Consider the following 12,495-nt stretch of genomic DNA (forward strand, 5'->3'; position numbering starts at 1 on the left):
AAAACAAAATCAAATAAATATGCAAGAAGAGCTCAAAGCAAGATTGCCGCCACCAACCCTTCCGGGGTCCCAGCTTCCAATCAGTGCGCCGTTTCTTCAGGTAGAGCTGAGCCTCAGCTGGGGAATTTCCGGCTTTGGTCTCAATAAACAGCAGGCATCTGCCCGGCAGATGATTTTTTTTTCCCTTGGGGCAGAGTAGTCTCCATCATTTTACCAGACGACAAATATTCCCGCAAGCCCATCCATTTAGTCCGGCCAAAGTAAATATCGTTTCTGAACCTCCAGATCGACCAGAAGAAAGCAGACATATTCATATTATTACTTACAGCGTGTTTTCTTATTGCAAAGCCAGAGTTAGCCACAGGCTGATACTCCCTCCGTCCCGAATTAGAATTACTTCTCGCAGTATGGTGCTCAATAAACCGATTATTGAATCCAAGCATCTCAAAGATTTCCTGCAAATATTATGCAGCAATGCCACAAACCGAAAAACAAGTGGTGACAGGATTCAGGTTCACAGCACAACAGGCAACTTTTATCAAGAATCTCCTGCCTCTTAGCTAAATTATCCCTAGTTAGCAGTTTATAATGTGATGGTAACCACAAGAACATATGTACCCCAGGGGGAACATGAATCTTCCAAGCAGTAGGAACAATAACTGGAGTAATCCCCCCCTAAACAGATGTGCTTTAACAAAACTGAATTCGTAACTATATATAAATACTGAGAGCTATACACTCCTGAATTGTGCATCTTCCACGCTTTCGGTCAGGGCCCTGAATCAACCTTAGGTTAGAAACAATTTGCAGGAGATCAATCCAATATTTTGTGATCAAAACATCTCCTGAAGGACAATTTCAAATCAACACCATCCCCGGCCTTGGAAATTCGGAGATATTATGGCACAAGTGAATTACACCAGCAGCTAAGCAAGACACACTTCTACAGACTGGGTCGTCACTGACGGGCTCGTCACACAAGTCAGATACCAGTCAGAAATGATGGCCATCTCAAACGAGTGGCCACACCAGATCCCCATTCATTCAACTCCTTTCAGCGTTGGTCACCAGAGACCAGACCAACTGAAAAGAAAAGACAATTCTGTCTGTAGTATCTACCGCCAACAAGTCGCGCATCATTGATTTTCATTCCTTCAGAAAGCACCTGAGTATTTATACGTAGTGCACAAGAAACCACGTGTTGCAGACTTCTGGTGTCATATAAAGCCAGAGCACCAAAGTCTTTGAAGTCGCTATCCTGCTAAGAACCATACCACCCAACTATTGGTGCTCACCTTGACTTTTTGAGCAATCAAACATCACAGGTGAGACGATATTGTCAAAAATGGTGACATGCAAGCACCACTACATGACCCATCCATAGAACTTACCCTGAAACATTCCAAGATCTGCTGGTAAGAAATTTACCATGGCGGAGGCCATCTTCTCGGCGGTAGTCGGCGACATGGTGGGCAGGGTGATCTCGCTTCTCGCCGGCCGCTTCAGCGACCAACAGAGCACCAGTGTCAAGCTGCAGAAGATAAGTCGTATGCTTGTCAGGATTCACAGCGTGGTGGAGGAGGCCAAAGGGAGGCACATCACAAACCATGTTGCCCTCGAATGGCTCTCGGAGCTCAACGACGGTGTGTACCAGGGTCGTTATCTGCTGGACACGATCAGGTGCGGAGAGCCGGAGCTCGAAGACGGGCATGGTGACAAGGTAGCAGCACAGCCTTTCTCTCTGTCCTTGTTTAATCCTGCAAAGCGCGTGCGTGTCGCCACGAGCACCGTGAAGTGCATACTGCCTCGCCATGACGCCGGTGTCGATGAGATCGACACGGTGCTAGAGAGCTTGCAAAGCATATCTGATGATCTCCGGGAGTTCATGATGCTCCTGCAAGGCTGCAAGCGGATCCGCCGCCCTTTGGCTACCAACATCTTTGTGGACGGGCAGATGTTTGGCAGACATGTCGAGAAAGAAAGGATCATCAATTTCTTGCTTGACGACCACGGTCCATGCATCACGGGGAAGCTGCCTTTGCTCCCAATTGTTGGTGACATTGGAGCTGGGAAAACTACCTTGGTGCAGCACGTCTGCGATGATGCCAGGTTGCGCAACCGCTTCCCAATAATCATGCCGTTTAATTTCTCATCTACCTACGCTATGGCGATGGGTCGACCAACTGTTGTTCTGAAATCCAAACATGTGATTGGAGGGTCTGGAAAGCTTAATCATCCGCTGCAAGTGCTCAACGAGAATTTCCGCAAGAAGCGGTTCCTGATGGTGTTCGAGGATGTTGACATGCACAGGAAGCAAATGCTGGAGGAGCTCTTGCCAAGCCTGAGACATGGCAAACAGGGGAGCAAGATCATACTCACCACCAACAACAGGCGTGTCGCCGCTGGCATGGGGACAGTGGAGCCAGTCAAGCTGAAGGTCTTGCCACACCCAGAGTACTGGTTCTTCTTCAAGGCGCATGCCTTTGCTGCCACGGACATTGAGGAGAACCCGAGGCTGCTGGCTGTAGGCAAAGCCATTGCATGGAAGCTAAATGGATCATTCTTCGGCGCAAAGATCGTTGGAGGGGTGCTGAAAGCCCATCCAAATCTACAGCTCTGGTGTAAGATTCTGAGAAGCAATATCGGGGGTTTGTCCTTGTTGGGTGATGGCCTTGGATACATTGCGGATTTGGCAGAAAATCTGCTGCCAAGTCATGTAAAGATGCGCCAGCTGATTATATCCAAGAAACCGCTCTCCTCGACACAGCCTGAGTTTGCCAGGTTACATGATATGCTTCTGCCAAGCCCTGATGCAGCATCAGCAGACCAAGAAAGCTGGAGTGCAGATGTTCAAAATGCAAAAGTGTTGTTGTGCAGGTCAGTTATGCCATTCTTTTGCCTGGACTACAACGCCCATTGCACTGTAAGTGGGCGAAACAGTTCAGCAGGAGCCACACATTTAAATCATGGGGAACCCCGTGTTGTTGGGGAACTAAACCTTGTGTATAGGAATTCTGTGTGCTGATCAGTGCTTCCTTATCTAGTATGTAGAAATATTTTGTACTGAATCTTATATTGTCTGATGTCCAGTTTTGTGCTGTTTTCTACCGTCCTTTCATTTCAGCATCGCATCCTCTTAGAAACCTCTTCTTTTACTTGTTCCAAATAGTCCTTCGGTACAAATGGTCGCCTGCTTCCAAGCGAGCTGGACTTCCAGCACAGGCTTTCCAAAAGCTAACAAATTTCATACCAAAGCAGATTGAAGTATGACTTTCTTTTTGCCACTGCTTTTACCTGTACCTGTATCACTACTGCCATGCCAAGAACTGGCAGCTACAGATACTACTTCTCAATGCTATGCGCCAACTGCTACCTAGGGGTAGCTCTCAGAAATGATCCAATGATCTTTGCGCCAACGAATGACCCTTTGTAATCACTTTACCATCTACTTCTAGCCTGCGGCAATTTTCCTAAAAATCTGCCTCTGCAAGTGCAAGCGCTTTGGAAGTAGAACAAATACTCCGCAGCGGTAAGATCCTCAACTTGATTGTCCGCGCTAATCCAATTTTCATGATTTGGTTACTGTGTTGCCTGTGTGATGATCTTGATGTAACCAACATGACTGGTTAGAAACAGTTACGAACCCTTGCATCATCACAAACATGCTGCATGAGGGTGCTCTTTCCGACTCCAATATGGATGATAATTGGAAGAATATCCATTTTTTCTTCAGAGAAGTGGTTTCTGTACAGGAGAAATTTTATTACTTGTTCCCTTATGATATGCCGGCCAAACATCTGACAATCTGCATAACTGTTGGTACTCGGTGGCAATCATATCGGCGTGCAGCTCCCTCTCTAAATGTTCTACAACATTGTTGATCTCTTCAAGGCTATGCCATGGGACAATAGGATATTGATGGTGCTTGCAGCAACCTGTAAATGCTTTGCAGGATTAAAAGGGCAATAAGAAAAGATGGTGATAAGTTTGCACCTTGTTATTGTTGTCGTTGTCATCATGAGCATCTATTGCTGAAGAACAAAAGGCTTCTGTTGATATAATATAAACTTGGAAGACCAAAGATTCCATGTGGAACAGAAAGAGTTGAAATGTCAGATATACTAGGAACCATCGATTTGAGAAAGATGCCTTAGGACATCAGAATGTCATAGAAACTCACACCTGGCTCAAATTTATGGAAATCATCTTATTTCATTTCCTAGCATTTAATATTTTAATTAGTTAAATCGATTAGCCTTGATCCTCGGAAGTATTTGTCTTTAGCCTTTGGTAGTCAGACTTGTTCATGTTCACGGTACCTTTGTCAGGCAGTATTGCTGTTTTCGGATGCATAAATCAATGTATTTATATGTCAACTCTGTAATTAAACATGCAAAGGTCATCGTAGTATGTAGCAAACTCCTGAACTAATTTCCATATTTCCCATTTCAAGACAACATTATTCTATTACATAAGGGCTGCCAAGTAAACAAGAGCAATTACAGGCTTACAGCTTACAACGCAAGGACACCTTCACAGTTTACTAGATGCACCAAGATACTTGGAATAGCGGGCTTGAGCGATGATTTTGCCAGATTTCTTCTTCAGTTCCACAGTGGCCACTCCTACTGCTTTTCCAGCACGCAGAACCTTGGCCTCGATATCAATCTCTTCCTGCAAATGGCAACATATGATTTCATAGTTACCGTACAATCACAAGAACTTCAGAAGTGAAGCACGATATTCCAACAGCTCAGCTAATGCATCAAGATTGACATGGTCATCCATGCACTTCGGAATAAAAACAACAACTACCACAACTTGGTTAAGCACTAGAGCATTCTTAACAAAATTTACAAACTACACGAATCTTGGTACACCAAAACTGGTAACTGGCACAGAATTTGCAACGTAAACAATGATTTATGGTGTTCAGTAGCATCTGTACCTGGTACTGGTGCTAGCAGAGTGGAGTACAATTGTGTGAACTAAAGATTATTGGCCGTCTGATAATGTAACTTTATGAGCTCATTTCTCTGTGAATTTACTTTTAGAGTTGGGTAATAGCTTCAAACTCCATGTGGTAGTTGGGCCATGGGGATTATAACTAGGAAGTACAAGAACACATCTCATGTGAACCAATGGAGCAAAGGAATCGATGCTGACGAAACAACAACATGTGTTAGTTCCCACCCAATTAAATTCGGTGAAAGCCACTCACATCCGAAAATGCAGCATCCAGATAGGAGATGTTCATCTCTAGTGGTGAGCCCCTGGTTTGCGCCCCGGCGGTGTAGAAGACAGCAGTACCCACCAAGTCAACCAGCGACGCGGTGGCGCCACCGTGCAGGAAGTTGCCCGAGTTCTGCTCAACAACGAACGCAACTATCATCAAAAGGTAATATAACAAGCTGCTCCAAGAAGGCAAGAACGATGGCACAGCTTGTGTTCCAGTTAACAATTAGATGATGGAACTCTGCTGTTCTGAAATTAGGTTCCTCAGCTACAGTGGAAAGGTAATTCTCTGAATGAACGCTAATGATTGTACTACTACAGTAGTAGATGGGGGAAATTAAATTATAGTTGGGCTAGTGCGATAAGTAGCAAGCGTCGAGGAGCAGGAGAGGGGAGGGGGCAGGTAGATCTGGCTGAAGGAGGGAGGGAGGGGAGGGGAGGCTCACGAGGAGGCGGGCGGGGACGGTGAAGTGGCAGAGGAGGCGGCCGGGCTCGACGGCGTGGACGCGGATGCCGCAGAGCACGAAGGCGTCGTAGAACCCCGACGGCAGCGCGTCCACCTGCTCCGTCGGCAGCGACTCGGCCGCCGCCTCCTCCAGCAGCTGCCGAGCCTTCTCCAAAGCCGCCGCCGCCGACGCCGACGCCATCGGCCGGTCCGAGAAAGAGGAACGGATCCGGACTTCGTTTCCTTCCCCGATTCCGCTTACGACACTTGTTTATGTTTTCACCGGTAGATACACTTAAAAACGTACTCCTCTATTACATTTTGCACCACATGACACATGTGGTAAACAATCTAAACAACTTTTTAAAAAAGTCTTACATTTTGTACTAGATATAAATGAAGAATACGCAAATAATGTTTTAGATCAATGAATCCATATACCCTTAGTCATCAAGCCATGGGACCACACTGGCAGTTTATTTTAGGTGGTAAACCTTTTAATAATAAAATCATTCTGACATTAATTGATCGTGTAAATATATAAAAGTTCTGAATTATAAGAAATATTTATGGGTACAGATATGAAAATATTACTCCTCGGTGATGAATGGAATATAACTTTAGATATTTGATCTCCATAATAGTCAATATGAACTTGAAAAAAAAAGGATGTTGCCACCGCTTACCTATATGGAGAGAAAAAACCCATCATGTCGCTCTTGCCTGCGCGACTCGAGGGTGTCTCCCACGACCTAGCACCGCCTCCCCTTTTCCTTCTCTCCACATGCCGCCGCTGGATGAAGCCGACGGGAGAAGCCCGCGTGGCCGACGGCGACGGCGGGGCTCCTTCTCGCGGCTCCCCCGGTGCTGTGGCGGCGGCTCCCGGGGGGGTTCAGCAATGCACTGCATCGGCGATGACTGCGGTCTCCAAGCGGCATACGACGGCAGGGCTCGGCGAGTGGTGGCGGGGTCCGGTGGTGGGGCTCACCTATGCATCAGCTTGTTGTTGCATCGGTGGTGGATGGGGCTGCTAAGGCTCCCTTGCCTCCCATGTGCATGCTGTGGCCCAGATCGGCCTGCCACAGTGTGGCTAGGCAGAGGGGCGGCACACACTGCGAGGGTTGATGGCCAGCAACGGCCACCGTTGGCGCGGTGGTGTCTGGGGGGCACTACTTGAGGTGGTTGCGTGTGGGCCGATTTTCGGCAAGGTGTTAGGCTTGTTCTAAGTTCATGTTTATCTTTTGATCTGCTTTGTAAGAGGGTCTCTCCTTCATAATGTATCGTTCGCTCGTGTACTTTGTTGTGTTATTGCTTTATATAAAGCGGGACAAAAGCCCATTACGAGAAAATTAGATAGAACATATACATGAAGGCATCAGAATTTTCGACTGAAGATAGAGAAAACAAGGGTCAATGCAGTGTTCAACTTAAGAAGTCAGTGTACATACTTCAACAGTCCGATAGGATGTTGTATAATCATCTAAGAGATTTTCTTCAACAGAAGGGCTACATGAGCAATGGAGATTACACTCCTATCAAGGTTATGCCTCTGAAACAATCTTTCTTCTCTTTAATAGCCTTCTAAACATCATCGTTCCTCCATCAGGTATTTTTAGCTTCGCTTCTACTTCGCTTGGACACTCCAAACTCCTCTGAAGCCACCTTGCGAATTCAAGTCACCATCTTCATCCACATATTGTCTGCATCACCTCCTTCCTCCCAAGGGCCCTCCTTAGTGATCCTCTCCTTGAAAGCCTGAGCTAACTTTCACCAATACGTCTCCAACGTATCTACTTTTCCAAACACTTTTGCCCTTGTTTTGGACTCTAATTTGCATGATTTGAATGGAACTAACCCGGACTGGCGCTGTTTTCAGCAGAATTGCCATGGTGTTATTTTGTGCAGAAATAAAAGTTCTCAGAATGACCTGAAACTTCACGGAGTCATGTTTTGGAATTAATAAAAATACTGGTGAAAGAATCAACAGAAGGGGGCCCACACCCTGGCCACGAGGGTGGGGGCACCCCCCTAGGGCGCGTCCCTGCCTCATGGGCCCCCAGGACCTCCACCGACCTCAACTCCAACTCCATATATTCACGTTCAGGGAGAAAAAATCAGAGTGAAGGATCCATCGCGTTTTACGATACAGAGCCGCCACCAAGCCCTGTTCTTCCTTGAGAGGGCTGATCTGGAGTCCGTTCGGGGCTCCGGAGAGGGGAATCCGTCGCCATCATCATCAACCATCCTCCATCACCAATTTCATGATGCTCACCGCCGTGCGTGAGTAATCCCATCATAGGCTTGTTGGACGGTGATGGGTTGGATGAGATTTACCATGTAATCGAGTTAGTTTTGTTAGGGTTTGATCCCTAGTATCCATTATGTTCTAAGATTGATGTTGCTATGACTTTGCCATGCTTAATGCTTGTCACTAGGGCCCGAGTGCCATGATTTCAGATCTGAACCTATTTATGTTTTCATGAGTATATGTGAGTTCTTGATCCTATCTTGCAAGTTATAGTCACCTACTACGTGTTATGATCCGGCAAACCCCGGAGTGACAATAGTCGTGACACTTCCCGGTGATGACCGTAGTTTGAGGAGTTCATGTATTCACTAAGTGCTAATGCTTTGGTCCGGTACTCTATTAAAAGGAGACCTTAATATCCCTTAGTTTCCATTAGGACCCCGCTGCCACGGGAGGGTAGGACAAAAGATGTCATGCAAGTTCTTTTCCATAAGCACGTATGACTATATTCGAAATACATGCCTACATTATATCGATGAACTGGAGCTAGTTCTATGTCACCCTATGTTATAACTGTTGCATGATGAATTACATCCGCCATAATTATCCATCATTGATCCATGGCCTATGAGCTTTTCACATATTGATCTCTGCTTAGTTAATTCTCCGTTGCTACTGTTACGATTGCTACAAAATTGCTACTGGTACTTTTGCCACCGTTACCGTTACTTCCATACTACTTTGCTACTAAATACTTTGCTACAGATAGTAAGTCTTTCAGGTGTGGTTGAATTGACAACTCAGCTGCTAATACTTGAGAATATTCTTTGGCTCCCCTTGTGTCGAATCAATAAATGTGGGTTGAATACTCTACCCTCGAAAACTGTTGTGATCCCCTATACTTGTGGGTTATCAAGACCCTTTTATGGCGCCGTTGCCGGGGAACATAGCTTTATTCTTTGAGTCACTTGGGATTTATATCTGTTGATCACTATGAGGAATTTGAAAGATAAAAGAACCAAGATTTTTCCCTCAACTACGAGGGGAGGTAAGGAACTGTCATCTAGCTCTGCAGTTGATTCACCTTCTGTTTTGAGTAAACTTGCGACACCTACACCTGCTATTGATTCTGATATGTCTCATGTTATTGATGATGTCACTTCTGCTATGCGTGATGCTTATGATGATACTACTTCTCTGCTTGATAATAATGTGCCACTAGGTGAATTTCTAGATGAACAACTTGTTAGGGTTAAAGAGAATGAAATTACTGAAACTGATGATATTATTGAATCTGATGCTGAAGATTCTCCCCCTAGATATGAATTGCCTGTTGTACCTGAGGTTTATGTTATGGATGAAGAAACTGCTACAGACTTCTTTGCTTGCAATGATAGATATGATCTTAAGAAACTGTTAGCTAAGCTGAAAGAAAAGTCTTTGAATGCTAGAATGAAATATGACCCTGCTTTTGCTACTTCACCTTCTTTGTTACTAATAAGGATTATGAATTCTCTGTCGATCCTGAGTTAATTACTTTGGTTGAATCTGATCCTTTCTATGGCTATGAATCTGAAACTGTTGTGGCACATCTTACTAAATTGAATGATATAGCCACCCTATTTACTCATGAGGAAAAATCGCTATTATTATATTCTTAAATTGTTTCCTTTCTCATTAAAGGGTGATGCTAAGATATGGTTTAATTCTCTTGCTCCTGGTTGTGTGCGTAGTCCCCATGATATGATTTACTACTTCTATGCAAAATATTCCCCTGCTCATAAAAAACAAGCTGCCTTGCGGGAAATATTTAATTTGTGCAAATTGAAGAAGAGAGTCTCCCACAAGCTTGGGGGAGGCTCCTCCGATTACTTAATGCTTTGCCTGATCATCCTCTCAAGAAAAATGAAATACTTGATATCTTTTATAATGGACTAACCGATGCTTCCAGAGACCACCTGGATAGTTGTGCCGGTTGTGTTTTCAGGGAAAGAACTGTTGAGCAAGTTGAATTACTATTGAATAATATATTGAGTAATGATAATGATTGGACACTTCCTGAACCAACTCCTAAGCCAACTCCGAAAAAGGGTATTCTATTTCTCAGTCCTGAAGATATGCAAGAGGCAAAGAAATCTATGAAAGAAAAAGGTATTAAAGCTGAATATCTTAAGAATTTACTGCCTATTGAAGAGATACATGGTCTTGATGACCCGACACAGGTAGTAAAGGTAAATTCTCTCTATAGATGATAAGGGTGAAATCTCATCTACTAAGTTTTCTAGTCAATGCTTGGATGAGTTTGATAATTTTATTGTTAAACAAGAAGACTTCAATGCTTATTTTGGTAGACAATTGAAACGTAATGCTTATATGGTTGAACACTTGAGTGATTATATGTCTAGAGTTAAAAGTGATCTTAAGCTTATTAGTAAACATGCTTCCATGTTTACAACTCAAGTAGAACAAGTACTTAAGGCACAAGATGATTTGCTCAATGAGTTAAATAATAAGAACAATGATAATGTTGTTAGAGTTATGACTAGAGTGTTGTAGAATGACCCAGGAACCTTTGTATCCTGAGAGCCATCCTAAGAGAATTGATCAAGACTCTCAGAGAATTAATACTGATACACCTAGTCCTTCTAATAAAAAGAAAAAGAATAAGGATAGTACTTTGCATGCTCCTAGTGACCCTGTTACACACCAGAGAATCCCAATAATATTTCTATTTCTGATGTTGAAACACAATCTAGTGATGAACATGAACCTGGTGATAATGTTAATGATGATGTTCATGTTAATGCTCAACCTAGTAATGATAATGATGTAGAGATTGAACCTTCTGTTGATATATATACACACACACACACACACACATATATATATATAGCCAATGAAGAAAAACGACGGAAACAGTGAAGACAATGCAAAGTTGAAGAAAATGAACAACTGAGGAATTTCAAAAATGAACAAAAACTCAAATTGAAGATTTTCAACTTTTGGTGGTGGCGTGACCCACCGTATAAGAACGATGATTTCAGACACCGCGTACAATTGTCGTAGGGCTCTGAGAATCAAATTCTTCGTTAATTTCTTCACACTTAGAGTGTTAGTCTTCATTGATTGAAGAAAAACGTTTCTTCATGTGTTGCACATCTAAGTCATCAATTTGCATAAGTGTTAGGATGAGTGTCCTTTTCAAAGAACATTCGAAGATTTAGGATATTTAGCTCACACCTCAACTTGCTAAATCTCTTCTCATCCAAGGGCTTAGTGAAGATATCGGCTAGCTGGTCTTTAGTCTTCACATGCTCAATAGAAATGTCGCCCTTCAACACATGATCACGAAGAAAATGATGACGAATTTGAATGTGCTTTGTCTTCGAGTGCTGAACTGGGTTGTGAGCAATCTTGATGGCACTCTCATTGTCACAGTAGAGAGGCACATTCTTCACGTTGACGCCGTAGTCCTTGAGAGTTTGCTTCATCCACAGTAACTGAGCATAGCAAGAACCAGCAGCAATACACTCAGCTTCAGCAGTAGACAGTGATACACAGTTATGTTTCTTCGAGGACCAACAGACCAAAGATCGTCTGAGGAAATGGCATGTGCCTGATAACCCACAAGTATAGGGGATCACAACAGTTTTCGAGGGTAGAGTATTCAACCCAAATTTATTGATTCGACACAAGGGGAGCCAAAGAATATTCTCAAGTATTAGCAGTTGAGTTGTCAATTCGACCACACCTGGATAACTTAGTATCTGCAGCAAAGTATTTAGTAGCAAAGTAGTATGGAAGTAACGGTAGCGGTAGCAAAAGTAATATTTTTGGGTTTTGTAGTGATTGTAACAGTAGCAACAGTAAAAGTAAATAAGCGGAGAACAATATGTGAAAAGCTCGTAGGCATTGGATCGGTGATGGAGAATTATGCCGGATGTGGTTCATCATGTAACAATCATAACATAGGGTGACACAAAACTAGCTCCAACTCATCAATGTAATGTAGGCATGTATTCCGAATATAGTCATACGTGCTTATGGAAAAGAACTTGCATGACATCTTTTGTCCTACCCTCCCGTGGCAGCGGGGTCCTAATGGAAACTAAGGGATATTAAGGCCTCCTTTTAATAGAGTACCGGACCAAAGCATTAACACATAGTGAATACATGAACTCCTCAAACTACGGTCATCACCGGGAGTGGTCCCGATTATTGTCACTTCGGGGTTGCTGGATCATAACACATAGTAGGTGACTATAGACTTGCAAGATAGGATCAAGAAATCACATATATTCATGAAAACATAATAGGTTTAGATCTGAAATCATGGCACTCGGGCCCTAGTGACAAGCATTAAGCATAGCAAAGTCATAGCAACATCAATCTCAAAACGTAGTGGATACTAGGGATCAAACCCTAACAAAACTAACTCGATTACATGATAAATCTCATCCAACCCATCACCGTCCAGCAAGCCTACGATGGAATTACTCACGCACGACGGTGAGCATCATGAAATTGGTGATGGAGGATGGTTGATGATGACGATGGCGACGAATTC

The 12,495-nt window shown here is 43.7% G+C and overlaps 2 protein-coding genes across 2 annotated transcripts; one reads left to right on the forward strand and one right to left on the reverse strand.

Moving 5' to 3' along the window:
* Positions 1–1,296: 1,296 nt before the first annotated feature.
* Positions 1,297–3,083, forward strand: LOC109774387 (disease resistance protein RGA2). The gene has a single exon (XM_020333101.4). It carries the CDS (start codon positions 1,430–1,432, stop codon positions 3,023–3,025), a length of 1,596 nt encoding a protein of 531 aa, XP_020188690.1. The 5' UTR covers positions 1,297–1,429; the 3' UTR covers positions 3,026–3,083.
* Positions 3,084–4,423: 1,340 nt separating this feature from the next.
* LOC109774388 (uncharacterized) lies at positions 4,424–6,087 on the reverse strand. Its single transcript, XM_020333102.4, has 3 exons — positions 5,682–6,087; positions 5,222–5,365; positions 4,424–4,674 (listed from the first exon to the last, which is right to left on the reverse strand). Exons 1-3 carry the CDS (start codon positions 5,880–5,882, stop codon positions 4,534–4,536), a joined length of 486 nt encoding a protein of 161 aa, XP_020188691.1. The 5' UTR covers positions 5,883–6,087; the 3' UTR covers positions 4,424–4,533.
* Between the last annotated feature and the right edge of the window lie 6,408 nt (positions 6,088–12,495).

Source organism: Aegilops tauschii, chromosome 5 (assembly GCF_002575655.3).
Source record: "Aegilops tauschii subsp. strangulata cultivar AL8/78 chromosome 5, Aet v6.0, whole genome shotgun sequence".
In the NCBI taxonomy this organism is placed as follows: Eukaryota; Viridiplantae; Streptophyta; class Magnoliopsida; order Poales; family Poaceae; genus Aegilops; species Aegilops tauschii.